At 44.0% G+C, this 20112-nt stretch overlaps 1 protein-coding gene and 1 non-coding gene across 7 annotated transcripts in view; both read right to left on the reverse strand.

The window, feature by feature from the left end:
* The window catches only part of MTHFD1L (methylenetetrahydrofolate dehydrogenase (NADP+ dependent) 1 like), a 211983-nt gene that overhangs the window by 182141 nt on the left and 9730 nt on the right, over positions 1-20112 (reverse strand). For all 6 annotated transcript variants that reach the window (XR_004352578.1, XM_032651641.1, XM_032651638.1 and 3 more), the window contains 4 exons: positions 19510-19634; positions 17134-17234; positions 15577-15713; positions 1011-1122 (listed from right to left, as the gene is read on the reverse strand). Coding sequence is in view for 5 of the 6 variants with exons in the window: in XM_032651641.1 (XP_032507532.1) it covers positions 1011-1122; positions 15577-15713; positions 17134-17234; positions 19510-19634 (475 nt within the window). In the remaining variant the exon portion in view is untranslated. The remainder of the gene's footprint in view (positions 1-1010; positions 1123-15576; positions 15714-17133; positions 17235-19509; positions 19635-20112) is intronic.
* Positions 16241-16374, reverse strand: LOC116763839. The gene has a single exon (XR_004352651.1). It is a non-coding gene; the product is annotated as a small nucleolar RNA SNORA70 (small nucleolar RNA).

Consider the following 20112-nt stretch of genomic DNA (forward strand, 5'->3'; position numbering starts at 1 on the left):
TCCCTCTGCAATTGTCTCTTGCATACACATGTCACTCAGGGTCTTGAGGGGGTGGGCTGGGTGTGCTAAAGTTCTCTTAGCCTGAGTGTCTTTCTGTGAATGAGAAAAGGGTGTCCCTACTGGTGCCTGGGCTGAGTGCCCTGGGGCTGGCACAGCTTCAGCTACCCTGAGGGTGACCTGATGCGGTCCAGGACGTTCCTAGGTCCCTTGGCAAATACCATCAAATACCAGCACCCATCCTAAGACATCTTCGGTTTCTAAGGGTGACTTTCACAGTGTTTTGAAGTGACTTTGTGGCTCCAAGGGAGTGCTTGAGGGGGTCACCGCAAAGGGAAATTACAAACACAGGGGAGCTAGTCTCCACTCCCATCCCTCTGGTAGCTGTGTTTTCATCTGCTTTTACGTGTTGAGGTTCACCTAAGACTGCTTTAGGAGAAAGGATTCAGCCATTTTTTGGATTTTTTTTTGTGGTACGCGGGCCTCTCACTGCTGTGGCCTCTCCCGTTGCGGAGCACAGGCTCAGCGGCCATGGCTCATGGGTCCAGCCGCTCCGCGGCATGTGGAATCTTCCCGGACCGGGGCACGAACCCGTGTCCCCTGCATCGGCAGGTGGACTCTCAACCACTGCGCCACCGGGGAAGCCCTCAGCTGTTTTTTGAAAGACTGTGAAAACCACTGTTTCTAGTTTACCTCACACATGTAAAAAATTCCTACTTTAGGCCACAACCGACTCGACTGCTTGATGCTAGAGGCCAGCAGGGGACATGCTGATGAAGGGGGAAGAACAGAAGAGGAGGAGAGGCCCTTACTGCAGCTGGCCCCTTGGCTGCTCTTTGCCCGGCAATGTGGTTCCAGTGTCAAGTAACCCAAAAGGCAGGCACATTACCTATGTAGGTATGTTGACAGCAACCATCATTTCAGGAACAGATTCTTCTGAAGAAGATTAACTTTTCTCATAGCAATCTCACCTATTTTCATCAGCGGCCTGGTACCAATTTGAAGACATTTACCTGACAGAAAGTCATGGGAACAGTTGAGAACAGTAGTTCCTGGTTGAATCCAAGAAAGGGGAATCTCTTCCGGCTTAGGTGAGCCCAGGATCACAATGTCAGCCTCATGAAGCTAGAAAGAAAAAGAAAAACACCACACACACTGTCAACTGTAGCATAAAGACGTGACGATCAACGCCAAATGCCTTCAATGTAACAGACAACAATCTTCAGAGTTCAGTTCCACACGGATGCACTGACAGAATCACTCTACTAGTTTACTAATGTAGCTCATATTAGTACAAAACAAACGTGATCATATCCTAGAAAAAAAAAGGAAGCTTTAAAAATTTCTTCAGGGGGACTTCCCTGGCAGTCCAGTGGTTAAAACTCTGCTTCCACTGCAGGGGGCTCGGGTTCGATCCCTGGGATGTGGCATGTGGGGAACTAAGAAGGACAGTGCCATCATTGTGATCTGTACAGCAACAAAGAAAATAAAGTGTTTACTCTTATTAAAAAAAAAAGTTTCTTCAGGGCAGTCACTTCAGCATATATACTACGTGTAGTCTTATCATTTACATGTTTTCAACACTAACTGCAATATCAAGAAAAAGGATGGGGCCAAGGAAACTGCACTGATGGGAGGAGGAGACTGCAAGCTGAAGGGGGTGGACAGCATCCTGGCTCATGCAGCATCCTGCCTTAGGGGGGAGATAGTGCTGGTTGCAATGAAGCCACTTGAAGATCTGACCAGTGCAGGGAGCCTTCCGGCCTGTACGACTGCATAATCAAAATTAGACCCATATGGAACTTGTACTAGATCCACGGACAGATTTTCAAGAGCTCAAGCAAGAATCTCATTTTCCCTGGGGTCCTGGTTAGTCTCTTGTCAAACTGTTTGTTTTTTTTTTTTTCTTAAAGAAAAAGGAAACAATGCAACCACTACTACGAAAGACATTCACATGTCTGCCCTGTTTGTACTTTGGTAGCACAGCACAGGAGGAACATGTCTGGAAGGACGGTTATGAAGTAGGGTGAGAGGTTGGTTCTGGCCTCAACAGAAGAATGACCACCTGTCCCAGTACCAACTAAACAACCAGACTTCCAGGTGGATCCATATGTGGAGGGAGAGAACTGAAGACGGAATCTTAGACCCATGGGGAAAATACCGATAACTGCACATGTCAGCTCACAAATACGTGAGGTTGGTTTCATTATACCCATTTAATGGACAAGTAAACTGAGGCTCAGGAAGTGTAAGTACCTCTATGGTATGTCCTGTCTCCCTAGCGAACGCAGCCTTGGAATACTCAATACTCTATGAGGCAGAAAGAGAGGGAAGCTGACAGCCCTCCACTCTGTAGTGCTCATGGCCCCTCCCCCATTGCTTTTTCCACAGACTTCAATGCCCTGCAACTGACTGCAGACTCTTCAGAATCAAACTGATAGGAACGGAAGACAAAACACAAAAACACCCCTAGTGCCACCACCCTCACCCAACCACCCAACAGCCCAGGAAGTGAACGGGCTCCAATGGTCCTCATCCGCTCTCAGCTTGGACATGCTGATCGCTGAAGATCATGGGGAAGGACCAGGCCAGCTCCTCAGCCCGAGTCTGTAACACTGTTTGGGCGAGAGGCTGCATCAGCTAAAGTCTCAGGAATCTTGGGAACAAAAAAGCCAAGATCTAGAGCAGCTCCGAGCTCCCGTGATAGAGGAGAAGCATGGTGAAAATTTAAATGCACAGGTTAACATCCCAGAAACACCTGATCAGCTGGATCATGCCAACAGGGGAGAGCAATTCAGTGTACCGCTAATGAGGCCTGAAGGTGCTCACTGCTTTTCAGTACCGCCCTTCATTAAGGCTCAGGAAGAGGAATACGTTAAAATGGTATCTCTGTGAGTCCGTATTAATCACATGCAAAAAGAGATCCCTACTGGAAAAACCACTTTTTTAATGCCCAAGTCACAGTACTGTGAGCCCGAATTAAGAGGTTTACAGCCAATATTCCCAGCAATCGAGTGCGTTAACGCCCCACGGGTTCTGTACAGATAGAGCTGAAAGGCAGCCAGGCTTGCAGGTGATGGTACATTTAGGGGAAAAATGTGTTCTTACGGAAAGAGGATTTTAAACATCTGATAAGAAAATATCTGTGTTCCTTTACCACTGCAGACACTCAACCACAGTAAGACCTGAAACACAGATGCTTAGCGGGTGGCAAGTGATCAGCGAATAAGAAACGCCATTTCGCTGCACTTTCCACGCTCAACGGCGGCAAAAACAGAACATGTTAAAACATCTACAAAAAGGAAGTTAATATGTACAAGACTGCAATGTTCATTTTGGAAAAAGCCAAGGATCACAGGTTTAATTGAGTCCCCTAAGAGCACTTAGTTTCCTACATGTGGTGTCTTCCGTACAACTTGTTCTTTTCATTACCGATAAATCTCGGAAATCTCATTCCGACCCCTTAACTGTGTACCTAGACTCGGCTCGAAAACGGGCTGTGCTAACAAGCAACTGGGGGGGGGGGGCAGTTGATCCCGCAAAGGCCAAAATCTCCTCCCCCAGCCGTGATCGCATCGGAGATGCTAATCTTTCTGGAAAGGAAAAGTGCTAGATGCTTAAATCAATAAATAACCCACGAAGGCTCAGGCGAGGTTTTTAATGAGCTACGATTCAAGAAGAATTATCATCTCACTGGCTGTTTCTACTTTCTTCCTCCCTAATGGGAAGGACCCTGGCCAAAGCCTGGCTTGAAACTTTACTCATAACAAAATATTGCCTTCTCTGCTGAGACTTGAGTGGAAGCAGCTTTCAGCGAACCGCCCACTCCCCAGGCAGAAGACCAAATGTTAAAACAATCACAAGACACAGATATGCAGGCACTCAGCGTGGAGCACGTGGGAATGCGGAGGGTTCAGATACCATGAAAACTACTTTTCTGAAGTCAATGCTTTTCGGGGAGTGTGGATGGGGGACAGGTCTCAGAATACGGACGGGGAGATGGAGGACAGATAGGACTTGCAGAGTTATAAGGAACCTCATAACTTTGTACTTAGCAAAGGAAATGCATTTTAAAATGGAAACTCCAGAAAGGACAGCCCCACCTTCCTAGTTAGAAGACAGGACTTATGCTATCAACGGTTTTGAAAGGGCATATATGAATCTCAGGCATGAGATCTGTATGCCTACAAAAGGTAGGACAGGTTAAAAAAAAGGTTTGGAGCTATGTCCTGAAGCATCGTGATTGAATTACCTGAGACCTATCAAACCTGCTTCTACATCCTTCAAAAGTTATCAACACAATTCAGAAAATAAAGTTCAAAATGAAAAATACTTAAAAAAAAAAAAAAAAAAAGGTACTTTTCTCCAGCAAAGACACACTTCTCAAATTACAGTGACTTAAGAGAATAAAAGAGATCCAGGATTCTTTAGTGAATATACTCATTCACCTGCCATCTCTCAAGTGCCACCTGGGGCAGACACTGAGGTTGCTGAGGATAGGAATATAAAATTCCCTGCCTACAAGATTTGAGAGCTGGGGATCTTCAAGATGGAGATGCAGGGCAAACCACTGGAATACGGAAAAGAAGTAAACATTCGATTTCTACTTCTTTTGCCCACACGGTTGGTAAAATACTTAGAAACGTTGCTAGTGTTTAACACCCAGCAGTCCCTTTGCAACAGGGACATCCGGCAGCTGTCACACACAGTTAAGTACACGGAGGGGCCCCAAGGGAGGGAGGGAGGGTGGGAGGTGACCCGGCCCTCATTCTTTCACTTTCAATGAACTGGGACACTTTGTGGTTAGTGCAAGCCGGGTGAGCGGCTTTACAGATCACATCATGTTCCGCAGAAGACTTTGCACGGTGCTCTGCAATGACAGGGTGTGTCTGTGAAATCTCATGTGGCGTGGCGGCCCCGTGGCTATCTCATGGCAAAGTCCTAAAAAGAGTGAAGTGTTCTTCTTTTTTATGAAATGTCACTTTCTTTCAATAAATGCCAAATTCCGGAATTTGCTGGCCTTTTCTTGCTAACAGATAAGTAGCTGTCAGACCGGGCCACTGTGGTTGCCCTCACACCATCAGCTGTGTTTTAGGAAGATTCCTCTGGATGCTGGATTGAAAAGGATTGGAGGGGCTGAGAGGGAAAGCATTCTACTGCAGCAGGCAGAGGACAGGGCTGGTAGGAAGCTGGATGCCTGGAACTGAGGAAGGTCAGGAGGATGGGGGTGCAGGCTGGGATCTGGCAGCATTATAGACATAGTTAAAACTAGAAGCTTGGGCAAGATCCCCGAGGGAAACAGGTAGAACGGGGAGAAAAAGGTGTTTAATGCATCCCTTGGGAGCACTCATCGTAAATGACAAAAGACGGGAAGAAATGACATGACTCTGGTGAGACTCCAGACACAGGAAGGACTGGGTGCCTTCAAGCCGGCACCGGTTCCAGTGATGCCCAGTGGCTAAGCAAGCTAAAAGCAAAGAAACTCCGTTTTTGGCAATTAGGAACTCATCAGTGACTTTATTATAGAAATGGGTATTGGCAACCACGCCTGGGTAAACTCTTGCCCTTTGAGTCCAGTGTATTCCCTGACTCTGGAGATTTCACTGAGGCAGAGCTTTTCATAAGCAGAGTCCCTGTTTATCCATAAATTATTCAAACTTAGAATGTCTAACTTTTTATTCGAATTAACTGAATATCTACCGAAGGATTCTTGCTTTGTACCCATGGATAAAAATTACATACTTTCCTGCAATATTAAGCATACTATCAAATGAGAACATCAAAATAACTGTGTAAACACTCTAAAATAAGAATGTCAAACCATGTTCATTCAGATGTTGTAATACTTTGGCAAGATAAGAGAATGAGTCTCAGCAAAAGGTACCTCCCCCACTTCAGCAAGTGATCTCATCCCAGAGAATTTTTTTCCTTTCTAGAATTGCCTATGTTTCTTTTTTCCACTCTCATCTGTGATCAGTAGGACATTATTGGCTTTTAAAATTAAGACCTATTTCATAAATCAGAATGACTACAAGCCAAATGGATAATTTGGGAGTATGATCACAGCACTTATCTCCCCAGTTTTTCCCCCGAAGGTTAATAAATGACCTTCCTTTTTCTAAAACGTTCATGTCTTACTTCATCATTCAACATATTTACTGCTCAACGTATGAGAAGAGTGTATCAAAGATAGCCAGTTGTGTCCCAAATGATATAGAAAAGACAGTTAATCCCTCTTCAAGTTTACTCGATTCTCACATAAATTATGATGGATGATAAAAGGAAAATGCAACCTCAAATCCACTAATGGATATACTTTGATTCATCAAGAATAATTCCCTTGGGCTTCCCTGGTGGCGCAGTGGTTGAGAGTCCGCCTTGCTGATGCAGGGGACACGGGTTCGTGCCCCGGTCCGGGAAGATTCCACATGCGGCGGAGCGGCTAGGCCCGTGAGCCATGGCCGCTGAGCCTGCGCGTCCGGAGCCTGTGCTCCGCAACGGGGAAGGCCACAACAGTGAGAGGCCCGCGTACCACAAAAAAAAAAAAAAAAAAAAAAAAAAAAAAGAATAATTCCCTTTCTCGCACCCTAGGAAGAAATAAAACTAAAAAGTAGGGCTGAGACACACACACTGAGAGAGCGTGAGCTCACACCTGTGTGTGTCTGTGCATGTGTGTGTATGTGTGATGAGAGATAATCTAATATGACAAAGACTCAGAACCACGTAGCACAAAAATGTGGAAAAGACCAAGTTATGGTCCCCAGATCCACGAGAAGCAAGCCGCACTTCACAGAAGCAGGACAGCCTTATGATTTACAGTTATGCCGTGTTGAAGTTAAGGTGAATTGATGAGACTGTGGGAAATTCAGCATTGCGTCGCATTTCCCGCCATACTTGTGCTTTCCAATTCTGAACCCTGGGCTGCACATAGGATTTCTGCATCCCACTTCCCCTGAGTAACTCTCTGGCCTCAGTTGCCTCCTTGGAGAAGTGAAGACGCTGCACTTGACAGAGGGGAATTGAGGTGCAGAGGGAAGACCGTGGCAGGTGGGGTTTATAAGACTCGATTCATATCCAGGCTCTGCTCCTTTTCACTGACAACCAGGGTCAAGGCACCATACATAACACCTTGCTTTCAGGATATAACGCTAGTGAGCTAGTATATGAAAAGACTTTGAAAACGAAATCTGTACACAAATGTAAGGTGCTTTATCATTATAGATTATGTTAAGACCTACCAACTAGAGTATTCTAATTCTACATCCTTAGGAAGCATTTACACTGGAGAAGAAGGGGTAAAAGATAGAGCCAGGCTCTGCCGATGGTGCGGACAGGCAAGCAGGGATGATCTGTAGGTGGACGGGAGGTGATGTCACTGGCCTGATCTCTGCAGGACACAGCCTGGAGCCCTTCCTTTGTGCAGTACCTGCCTTGAACCATCTGAGACTTCACACGCCCCCTTTGGATCTCACGCCAAGTTTCAACAGATTCTCTCAGATCCCTTTCTCAATGCTGCTAAATATAAATGGCCTGATTTGGGGGCTTTTAAAAAAGTTCTATTCACCTCCTTCTCTGGTGTTAATAAGCAAGACAATGATCAGGCAGAAGCAAGAGTGAGAGGAATGGGAGCTGACGTCCAAAGGCATTTTCAGTCCATGAATGTTGAAATATCTGTCAAAGAAACTCAGGGAGCTACATTATCCAGGTCACTTAATCACACATTACTCAGTAGCCTTGGTATTTGCTTGGCACAAGATCTGTGCTGCCCCAGGGTCGGTGGTATCTTCTCCACCCAGCCACTACAGGGGGGTGGGGTGGGGGGAGGGACTCACATCAATGAGGCTGTACTGCATGTCCACACACCTGACCAGGGTGCCCCCCACCGTGCCCTCTCAAGAGGGTGGACACATCCATTCTGAAGAGTGCCGCTGGAGGGGTGGTGAGAAGCCCAGGGCTCAGGGAGCAACTGGCTTCCTTATCTTAGGAAGATATCTGTGGGACTATTAACTGTGGGAATGAAGCAATGGTGAACTCAACCCAAGTCTAATGTCTTGGGCCTCGGTCCCGCTAATGTTGCCCATCCGAGCTGTCAGATACTTTTGGGTTTTCAAGATTAGACTTTAAAGGTACTTTTAGGGCTTCCCTGGTGGCGCAGTGGTTGAGAGTCCGCCTGCCGATGCAGGGGACTCGGGTTCATGCCCCGGTCTGGGAGGATCCCACGTGCCGCGGAGCGGCTGGGCCCGTGAGCCATGGCCGCTGAGCCTGCGCGTCCGGAGCCTGTGCTCCACAACGGGAGAGGCCACAACAGTGAGAGGCCTGTGTACCCCAAAAAAAAAAAAAAAAAAAAAAAAAAAAGGTACTTTTAAAGATTGGGTTTTGTGATTATCTGGAATAAGAGCTGACGTGGGCTAGTGGCTAAAAATACTGGCTGTACTGCCACCTCTATCATTTTCAAATTATATATATTTGCACAGTCTCTTTACTTCTCTGAGCCTCAGTTTCCTCATCTATGATATGGGAAGAGTGAGAGTCCTGCCTAATAGGATGGCTGCAGAATCAACGAGATAACACAAGTGAAGGACAGTCCTGGTTCACAGTAACCACTAACCCAATGATTGTTAGCTGTCCTTACTGCTGTTACCATATGTTACTGGTTTAAGGGTAGCCTCTCTGGTGAAAAAGAATTATCGTGCTCATCAGAAATCTTGGAGGCCAGAAGGCAGTGGGATGACATATTTAAAGTGACCGAAGAAAACAAGATCTGTCAACTGAGAATTCTATATCCAGCAAAACTGTACTTCAAAAAAAAAAAAGGGGGAGAAATGAATACATTTGCATATTAAACAAAGTGGAGGGAGTTCGTTACCATTAGACCTGCTCTACAAGAAGTGAAAAGACACTAGTCAGTAACTCCAAGCTGTGTGAAGAAATGAAGATCTCCAGAAAAGCCAGTATTCTTGTATTTTTGGTTTGAAACTACACTTATAATTTCCAACCCGATTTAAAAGACAAATGCATTAAAAATTATAAATATAAAAAAGAAAAAAAAACTCGTGTAACTTGCCAATCTAGTCCAGCTTAAAAGCTAGGGTTGGGCTTCCCTGGTGGCGCAGTGGTTGAGAGTCTGCCTGCCGATGCAGGGAACACGGGTTCGTGCCCCGGTCCAGGAAGATCCCACATGCCGCGAGCGGCTGGGCCCGTGAACCATGGCCACTGAGCCTGTGCGTCCGGAGCCTGTGCTCCGCAACGGGAGAGGCCACAACGGTGAGAGGCCCGCGTACCCCCCAGCCAAAAAAAAAAGCTAGGGTTTTCCAGGAATTCCCTGGTGGTCCAGTGGTTAGGACTTGGCGCTTTCACTGCCGTCGGCCTGGGGTTCTATCCCCGGTCAGGGAACTAAGATCCTGTAAGCCATGTGGCTCGGCCAAAAAACAAAAGCTAGGGTTTTCCCCACAATCTCTGGAAAATAGATTACTTTTTCAAAATCTCATATGTATAATACACATATATTTAGAATTTTCCAATTCCCTTTTTAAGGCCTTTTGTATGCTACGTACCGAATTTAAAGTGGAAATGACTTTGTGATAATTTAGCTTGGCTCAAGAAAACAGCCTACTTTGATCCTTCAAGTGTGAAAGACCTGTATTTTTCCTTCTTCTGTTAGTGTTAGTTTTGACGATCTCCATGCTCAGGAGAAACAAGATCCTCTGAGACAAACAAAATACAACGCTTCTCTTATTCTGGGGTTATTTCTTATACACGCAGCTGGGATCGACCTGATTCGTTGCAGCTGGAGGCCGTTTTGCCATCATCTTCCAGCTGCGCCTGACCACAGATTCAGAAGAGGCTTTCCAGCCAGCGGGGCAAGTAAGGGCGTGTGAGCACAGCCCCGGGGTGCCTGCCAGCCTCTCTTCCCAGGAGAGGGGTACCACTCCGCTCATAAATACTAAATGCAGAACATTTGCTTTTGGTATCAGAGTGAACTCCTTGGGGTGAGGAAGAGGACATCTCCAAATCTAGGCCCATTTTCACAGGGCAGATGGCTGTCCCCTCCTACATAAGGGTGTCATTCCACTCCAGGGGCCTGGGGAGCTGAGTGAGGGGCCTTCGTTTGGGTGGAGGAAGGAGGGCGATTCCTTATCTGGACCCAAAAACATCACACCCAGTGCTTTGGGGTACCAACAGCTGATGCTCCATAGTGTGTAGCTGATTTGGGTCAGTGCCCAGACATTCTTCCCCTCTCCCATGTAAATACAGAATGCCTCTCAAAGCAGAATGCATCTTTGTTTTGATGCTGCAAAACAAAGCAGGAAACTTATTCTTAATTTTCAATCATACACTCAGAGGGGCATAAACTATCAAGCTACCAAATACAGAAGTCAACTCTCTTTTCTGTACTTCTCTGAAAAGGCAAATCTCAATTCTCATGTTCAGACTCCACGAGATTTTATGTGTAATCAGTATCCAAAGACTATCTTTAGATCTAGGCAGGCTGTTAGAGAAGGGATCCATTTCTATTTAACTAACTCAATGTAACTACTCCTCAAAATCGTAGGAAGGACTACTATTCCCCTGGAAGGAGTGACTGGTAAACCAGGAATCCCCAGGAGACATGATTTGAAGTGGAGCAGCTTGAGTAACACAGGCATCAGGGAAGGAAGAGGTCCACAGCCCTGGAGGTGAGGACCAGAGAGAGAGCCCGGAATGGCCAAAGCTGGGCACCCACTCTCTCAGGGACACTGTCTCTTAGTTTTCCTCCAATAAGGAACCCTGGGTCCTGATTTTTTATTATCTCCTTACAGTATGATTACCCACTGGCCTTTCCATTTCCACACTGAGGATCAATTGCACACCCATATGGTGAAACTTGCCAGTGTCCTTCCTGACTCACCATCAATAACAGCCAAGCTATTACCAGGGATCCCGTGCTAAGCAAACTTACGTGATCACTGAATTCTCACAGCAGCCCCATGAGGCAGGGAGTATTATGATCCCCATTCTCCACATAAGGAGACAGGCTCAGAGAGGTTAAGCAACAGATAAGGCTTGAATCCAGAGCTGTCTCCACCAATGCCTATGTTTTACTGCTTCCCGAAAACACAAATGTTGTCTCTGACTCCAGACCTTCAAAGACAGCTCCTACTGGTTGCAGCAGGCTGCGATTGCTTCAAGGTCATCCCAAACTTGAAAGGCTACGTGTAGTTTAGGAGGTGGTGGACAGGACTCCAGTGTTCCAGTCCCCTCCTGATCCCCAAACCCTCACCCCCCTGGTTTTGGAAATCCCCCACCAGATGGCCAACAGGGGATCTTGTTCCGTGTCAGGTACAAATAAGCAGGTAAGAAATGCTTTTCAAAGATAACATCCTGTGACCTAATAGCTATAATCCTTTGCTTGCTCTTTGCTCTCCCTGATACTTAGCATTGTTGATAATGAGAAGATAAATGGGCCATAATCTTAAAATGCACTGTTCAGATGCGCTTATAATGCACTATGATCTTAAAATGCATTGTCGATGGAATTAGAAAACAAAAATCCGAATCTGTTGTTAAATTTATACTTTCAAGGATTCTCACAGTGAAGGCTTTCCAAGGGTGGACACAGCCTGTCCCATTCAGGTGTCCTGGACACTAACTTGGGCCTGGGTGTTCTTTGCACCACATTAATTGCCGTCACTGTGGTCTGCGGAGGGCGCACTGACCCTCTGAAACCAGGCCCCGCAATGGCCTGTGTTTTAGAAAGAAAATGTAGGAATATTGAAACGTCAAATGTCAGGCAGAAGCATGGAGGCATATCAGCGGGAGGTAAGTGACTAGTGAAGTTGGCTGCTAGCACCAAAAAATGGAAAGATACAGCCTTTATCCTGTGGTGTGAGGGGAGCCTGTTGTATGTAAGTAAGCCAGGTAGAGAGGGCCAAACACCAGAGACCAAATGAACTTTAAAGACAAGTACAGGGAGCCCGGAATTTTTCCCTATTTTTGGCTATAAAGTTGAAGCAATAAAAAGAGTGGAAGTTGACAGCCTATAAGATTCACAGTGGTGCCACTCTAAGTGCCATGGACTTACGAAAACAAAATGTGTGTGCAACGTCAGCTATTGAAAAGCTTCTTAGACATGCGGGAACCAGAATGTTATTCAATTTCTAGATTCTCTAGAGAATAAAGCCTTGTAATCATCGTTCTCAAAGTTAGGGTGAGCTTTATCCAAAAGAGTCAAGGTGATTTATTTCCATAATAAAAAAGCACTTTGAAAGATGTCTTTGTTGTTCAAAAATACAGATACAACTAGCAAAACTATCTGTGACAGCTATGAAAACACTGAATTGCCAAAGAAGGCATTTTTCTCTTTTTCGTCACAGCTGTTCAGTTCAGGGCAAGTTTACTGTCCTCTTCTACTAAGCTTCCCAACCTAAAATCCTGGCCTCTATGAAGTATGAAACATTGTCCTTGAATTTTCTTGAATAGGCTGCCACCACGTGGTGACCACTAAAAAAGCACATAGGTTTGAGTTTAATTGCCAAGACCAAGTTGCTGGGCTATTTTAAAATAAGAAGGAATTATGTACATCAGATCCACCTGCCACTGAAAAATTACAAATCTCAGTCTAGAGGCCCGTCTCCCCTGGACAGGACTACAACTTGTTGGTTTCCATCCTCACGCTGCAAAGTGAAGAACATGTATTTTTAGATTTTAGTAATTTATTGTACTTAATGCTCTTTTAATTTAACTTCACTTTGCTTGAAATTTGTGAAATTCATTGTCAGTTTTTGAAATTAAAAACTTTATTAACTATTTCAGACATGGAAATGTAAAAGAATAACATAACACCCCTGCACATCCAGCCCGTTGGCTAGTTTAAGGAAAGGCATGACCGACACAAGTGAAGGTCCCCTAGCCTCCTCTTACCTACCTGCACATCTTTGTCCTGTCATGGTTTTCCTGATCTGGTTCACAGTTTCTACTCCTTTCTTTATACTTTTACTTTATATGTATGGAGCCCTAAAAATATATACGTGGTACTGATTTAAAACCCTATATAAATGGTGTTAGATGAAATACAGCCTTCTGCAACGTGCTTTTTTCCAATGAATACTGTTTTTAAAAATTCTTTCTTGTTGATATTTACAGCTCTAGTTTTCTTCAAAATTGTCTTGTTTTTGTCCTTGTGCTTCCATGTAAATGGAATCAGCTTGTCATATATCAAGCTGATTATGACAGGGTTCTTTTTTTTTTTCTTGCCGTATGCGGGCCTCTCACTGCTGTGGCCTCCCATTGCAAAGCACAGGCCCCGGACGCGCAGGCTCAGCGGCCACAGTTCACGGGCCCAGCCGCTCCGTGGCATGTGGGATCCTCCCAGACCGGGGCACGAACGCGCGTCCCCTGCATCGGCAGGCGGACTCTCAACCACTGCGCCACCAGGGAAGCCCGACGTCAGGATTCTGATTCTAATTTATAGATTGATTTGGGGAGAATTAGTATCTTTAAGATGAGTCTTATTGGGCTTCCCTGGTGGCGCAGTGGTTATGAATCCGCCTGCCGATGCAGGGGATATGAGCTCAAGCCTTGGTCCGGGAAGTTCCCACATGCCACGGAGCAAAGAAGCCCATGCACCACAACTACTGAGCCTGCGCTCTAGAGCCCGTGAGCCACAACTACGGAAGCCCGCGTGCCTAGAGCCCATGCTCCACAACAAGAGAAGCCACCGCAATGAGAAGCCCGCGCACCGCAACGAAAAGTAGTCCCCGCTCTCCGCAACTAGAGAAAGCACGCACGCAGCAAGGAAGACCCAGTGCAGCCAAAAATAAATAAATTTAATTAATTAATTAATTAAAGAAAAAAAAAAAAAAGATGAGTCTTCTTATCTGTGAATATGGTATCTCTGCTTTTAATTGGGTCTTCTTAATGACATTCATCAAAATTATATAATTTCTTTCAAAAGGTCAGATATAACTTTTGTTAAATATATTCCTAGATACCTTATATTCTCATTGTTATCATAAACTGTATTTCTCTAAAAATTAATTTTCTGTGGGGAGTAGTGTTTAGAAATGCAATTGATTTTTGCATGTTGATCTTATATCCAAGAACCCAGATGAACTCTTACTAATTCTGATATTTTAATAGGTTCTTTTGGACTTTTTATGTAATCATATTACCCAGGATTGATGACAGTTTGGTGTCTTCCTTTCCGATCATTATGAATTTTCTTCCTTTCTTTCTTCATATTACTGCATTGTCTAGGAATTCCCACACAATGCTGGTTAGGAGTACTAATAACAGGCGCCCTTGTCTTTCCTAATTTAAGAAAATGTTTCTAATAGGTCACTGTTAAATGAGATTTTTCACTCTAAGTTTTTATAGATGTTTTATCTTGTTAAGGAATTTCCTTAAATTCCTAGTCTAATGTTTTTCTCAGGAAAAAATCATAATGAATATTAGATTTTATCTAGTGACTTTTCTGCATCTACTATGGTGACAGTATAGTTTTTAATCTGATAATGTGGTAAATTACATTAATACATTTTAACAGATTTTAATGTCAGACCCCCCTGCAATCCTATGATAGTCCCAATGGGATACTGGATTTGGTTTTCTATTTTGCTAACGATTATTTCATTTATGTTATAGGTGAAATTGGCCTGTAATTATCACTTAGCATCTTGTCATTGTCTGCACTGGGCACTCATACAAGGAGCTAGGAAATGTTCTTTTTCTATTCTCCAGAGAAAATGTTCTTTCCTGCGGTAACTCATTTATAAAACGACCTAGTGCCTTTTTTTGTCTGCTTGTTTGCTGGGTAGACTGATTCAATGTCTTCAATTATATATAAGACTACTCAATTTTACTTGAATCCGTTTTGTAAGTTACAGTTTCTAGGAAAGTTTTCATTCCATACAATTTTTCAAATTTATCAACATAAAGTTGTTCATATTCTCCTTTTTTTTTTTTTTTTTTTTTTTTTTTATAAATTTATTTATTCATTTATTTATTTTTGGCTGTGTTGAGTCTTCGTTTCTGTGCGAGGGCTTTCTCCAGCTGTGGCAAGCGGGGGCCACTCTTCATCGCGGTGCGCGGGCCTCTCACTGTCGCGGGCCTCACAGGCTCCAGACGCGCAGAGCTCAGTATTTGTAGCTCACGGGCCCAGCTGCTCCGTGGCACGTGGGATCTTCCCAGACCAGGGCTTGAACCCGTGTCCCCTGCATTGGCAGGCAGACTCTCAACCACTGCGCCACCAGGGAAGCCCCATATTCTCCTTTTTAAAAAATAATTTTTGCTTCTGTGGTTATGTCCCCTTGTTTGTTCGTAACATTGCTGGTGTTCTCTCTTTTTGCCTTAATTACTTTGGCTAGTGGTGTGTCTATTTACTAGACTTTTCCAAGAACTATCTTTCGGCTTTGCTGATAACCTCTCATATTACATATTTGTTTTCTATTTCAGTAATCTCTGCTCTTTTGTTTTCATCCTTTGAGATTTTCTGCTGTTCTTTCTCTAACTTTTTATGTTAAACGATCAGCCTATGCATTTCAGTCCTCCTTTTCTAATATAGGCATTGAAGGATATGTTTCCAACATGAAAGATGCTTACCTTGCTTTGAAGCTGAGGTGTTTTCCACTGGGAGCTCATTGTCATGGACCCTTTTCTCTGGAACAGGCATTGCAGGGTGGCTTCCAAAGACCCATGGGCTCCTATTACCAAGATCTTCTTTCCATCTAAGTTGACACCTACCCACCAAGTGGAAATTCAGTATTATAATCAAAACTTCAAAGTCTTCCTCCCATACAGCTTTAATGTAAGGAAAAATAGCTTTTATTTTAATTTAATTTAATTTTTGGACAGGAAAGCAGCATTTATTGGTGGGCGTGATTAAGGAGGGGACAGAGCCAATGCTCTCATGAGTGAAGGGCTTGCCATTTGTCCAAGGGGCCACAATTAGGGATGTATTTGATCCCACAGCTATCTGGGATGAGCCACTTTTCTACCACCATGTTTTCATATTCATCCGCATTAAACTTAGTAAATCCCCACTTCTTGGAGATGTGAATCTTCTGGCGGCCAGGGAACTTGAACTCGGCCTGTGCAGGGCCTCAATCACATATTCCTTGTTCGGCAGCTTGGTGCGGATGGACATTACGATTTGGCCAATGCGGACCCAGGCCACTGTGCCCTGGGGCTTTCCAAAGGCACCGCACATACCTGTCTGGAGCCCAGACTGGGGACAGCATGGCAGACATGAATGTCCACTGGAAAGGGCTGTCTCGTAGTCCCTTAGGGCAACCCATACAGGCAAGAGGCTGCACACACTACCAAGGAGGCTGCTGTTTGCAACCATTGCACACTGGGCTCCCACGGGGAAAAGAGCAGGGTTGGCTTAATTGGCTGCAAAAAAATCGCATTTTAAAACTTGGCCCTCTGAGCACCAAACCTACAATGACTATAAGCCATAACTTATTCCTTCTTTGCAAACTTTATGGTAGAGTGACCTAGAATCATCATCCTAATTATCCATATGACGGAAAAACACTGTCTATATGGATTATCTCAGAGATTTGAGCTTAATGGCTAATGTCCTAAAGGTATATCTTGAAAATTAATCTTCTAATAGAACTTTGGTATATATTTTGGAATTTTTGTTCAATCATTTCATGTTTGGGTGTAGGGGAGGGGCATTGTCTCCTTTTCACTCAAGCTGGTGTACAGAAAAAATTAAATACTGATTACTGAAAGAGATACTGCTCACTGATAGATACTAATCTAGGTTTCTATACCTTAAACTATATCTGACAGCTTCTTCATTTAAGTTTTAAATATAAAACTTATCTAGGTTTACATATTGACAGATGGGAGAAGCTGAAACTTGAAACATTTTTCATTGTGGTTATTTTGAGGGTTTCATAAGAAAAACTGATAAAACACAGGTTAATCATTCATCTTTACCAATTTCTCTTTAAAATTATAATACAGCTAATCTTATTAGAAAAATTTGCCAGTCATTCATATCTCCTAAAAGATGAGAAAAATAAAGCTGACACTGAATATCGCTTCTGTGTTTCAATAAGTATCTTCCAGAAACAAATCCTTACTAAGAACTCACATAAATAACAAAAAATAGAAAACAGCAACATTTCTGAAGGTGCATCATACCTGATTTTTCAAGAAGTTCAATTACAGCTCTGGCCACAGGTGAAACAAAACACTCATGGGCATCCCCACGTACCAACTTCCCCAGGTTTACATCCGTTACTCTGAATCCAAAAATAAGAGAACAAGTAAGTCAAGCTTGGCCAAAACTCACTCATCTGTAATTCACATGAATTAATCCCAAATAACATCTAAGTCAATATTTGATATGACAAAATACAATTTATCTTTTAAGGCAGGACAAGAAAAAATTAAATATAAAATTCTCTCTGCGTGGTTGTTTGGGCCTCTTCCCTCCCTCATGTACAGTGTGTATCTTGGTTAAACATTAACCAGGGCTTCCCTGGTGGCGCAATGGTTGAGAGTCCGCCTGCCGATGCAGGGGACACAGGTTCGTGCCCCGGACCGGGAAGATCCCACATGCCGCGGAGCGGCTGCGCCCGTGAGCCATAGCCGCTGAGCCTGCGCGTCCAGAGCCTGTGCTCCGCAACGGGAGAGGCCACAGCAGTGAGAGGCCCGCGTACCGCAAAAAAAAAAGAAACAAAAAAAACCATTAACCAGAGCTCTTCAAAGATGAGAATCCCTGCTTATTTTTTTCTTCCGACGCTAGCGGTGTAACTTCTTAAAAGACCAGTGTTCTTTCCCAGCTCTGTAGGGGGTCATGGTGACTTGCTGCTCCCTCTGTACATGCTGACCTGGACTATGTATCCTTGGTGAACTTTACGTAAAACATCAGTATGTCATTTTGATGTTCGATCCTTTCTCTCAAAGATGTATATGACTGTGCCTTCGACTTCTAACAGGCGGAACAGTTCTCAGAGCTTCCTGAGAATCTGCTTCCTGGGTTATAATCCTTGGTTTGGCTTGAATAAAATTCCCTTTCTTCCTTCTTGATCGTTAATTGAATTTTCATCGACAGATAGGTAGGATATATTAAATTATTAAATAGAAATGAAAAGAGTGAGCAGGAATAGAGGTCATTAGCTTCTAGAGCAGCCCCTCAGGCAACTCCAACATGGTCCCTAGGAGTCAGGACGACATTGGGCGTTCTGGTTCTGCCTGGACAGCAGGACCGCAGCTGGAGGCCACGTGGGGCTTCCCTGCACAATGCTAGGGAGCTCTCTTCAATGGACTACATGGAATGGTGGCCCTGGATGTGTGCAATGCTGTGGTCCTGCAGCCACTTTATCCTGAGGAAATTTACATCTCCATCAATATCAAAGTCCAGAACCAATCCTAGAAATCAGGGGTGACCTAGCAAGACTTGGATTCAAGGTCTGATCCCCACTCGACATCAGTACTTATCTCCTTAAGGAAATCAAGGGAAAAAATGAGGGACCATGTCCTTTCAATGCCTTCTGTGTTCTTCCTCGGTCAAACCAAGGACAAAATAGTCCCTAACTATTTAGCTTAAATTGATGGTCTCAATACAGGTTAGTAACAAAATAAGAGATACTTGGAAAACTTTTCATAATTCTCTCTTTTTATGAAAGACTGGAAACTACATCTTGACACCCTAGGATTCTGGATGTTTTCTAATTGATTAGAGCCTCTTCCCCCATTATGGTTTGTCTGCTATAGGATCGGAGATTTTCACGACAATCTTCTACCCATGTTTGAGTCTGCCCTAAGTCACAAGAGAAGGCTAGGATAATGGGGGAACCTGGGTATGCCAGTGAGGTGCTGGTCACTCAATCCAGTCCCTACAAGACTAACGTTATAAATTTGCTTACGACCCTGGAATGCTAAATATATCACGTTCTTTCTGGCCACGATACAAACATTTCTTATTTCCATGTAGGAAGAAGAGGTTTTTAACTTCCAGGAAACATCATGAACTCCCATATGGATGGTCAGTATTCCCTGTCCCATGAAGCTTACGTCATGACATGAGTCTAAGACCAATATCAGAGCACCTGATATTCACAGTTTTTCCCTCAAATTTCAAATAAAACCTCACGTTATGAATGTAAGTGCTTGCTTTGTTTTCCCCCGCTGGCCTGGGACTATGGCAGAATGTGCTGCTGTGGTGAAGCAGGCCCCTGGGTTTTTTCTCTCGTTTGGTAGAATTATTAAGGAAAAGGAAAAGCTATTAGAAGAGGAGAGCTGGCTAAGGACTCTGTAGGTCAGACAGGAGCTTCTCAAATGAATATGATTTGGCCAAAATGGCACCCAAGCACTACAAAAGGGCAAGTGTATTTTCTCAAATACGTACTTTCTTAAGCATAATTTTACAAGCCCTCCAACTCCTGAAATATTTAGAATGATTTCATTCATGGCTCAATTACTGACGCAGTCGAAAGAGCAGAATTTTAAGGAATTCACAGTAGAAAAACTAGTTTAGCAATGAGTCGATTGTTTTCTTTTATATGTTCTCACCCATCCACATCTTTTTCTGGTTTCAAGGCATTGAGGATTTTGTTGCTAAATGAGGTCTCGGAGATCTGAAGGGCAAGGCCATGTATTCTGGTGTCTTCATTAATCTTCAAGATCTCATCTATAATCTAAAGTGAAAACTAAAGTCAGTTTTGCAAAAATAAGACCCAAGAACAGACGCTTTATGTCAAAAATAGATTCATAAAAATGCATCTGTTTTAGTTTCTTTTTTCTCCTTGTTGAAGACCTGGTGTAAAGCAGAATGAAGAAGTCTATGTTCCCTCTAACCACGTTTATAAAAGCTTGGCTGAATTTTTTAGTGACTTCAAGTCCTTCTTATCGCTCTATTCTCTGCCGGAACAGAACAAAACAAAACCAAAGCTCAACGGTTAATAAAGCTGAGATCAGCAAAAGACAATTCCCTGTCCACAATCAGATTTGAGCCCAATGCAATGCCAACTTTCAGGGAAGCCAGGGCTCAGGAACCTCGAGCATTCCAACCTGGCCCAGAGAAGCCTGTGTTTCAAGCACAGTGTGCGTAACCAAAGCTTACTAATCATGACACTCAGGCCCTCCTGTTCTCTGGACCAGAATGGCATGTAGAAA

This window comes from Phocoena sinus, chromosome 12, assembly GCF_008692025.1.
Source record: "Phocoena sinus isolate mPhoSin1 chromosome 12, mPhoSin1.pri, whole genome shotgun sequence".
Classification (NCBI taxonomy): domain Eukaryota; kingdom Metazoa; phylum Chordata; class Mammalia; order Artiodactyla; family Phocoenidae; genus Phocoena; species Phocoena sinus.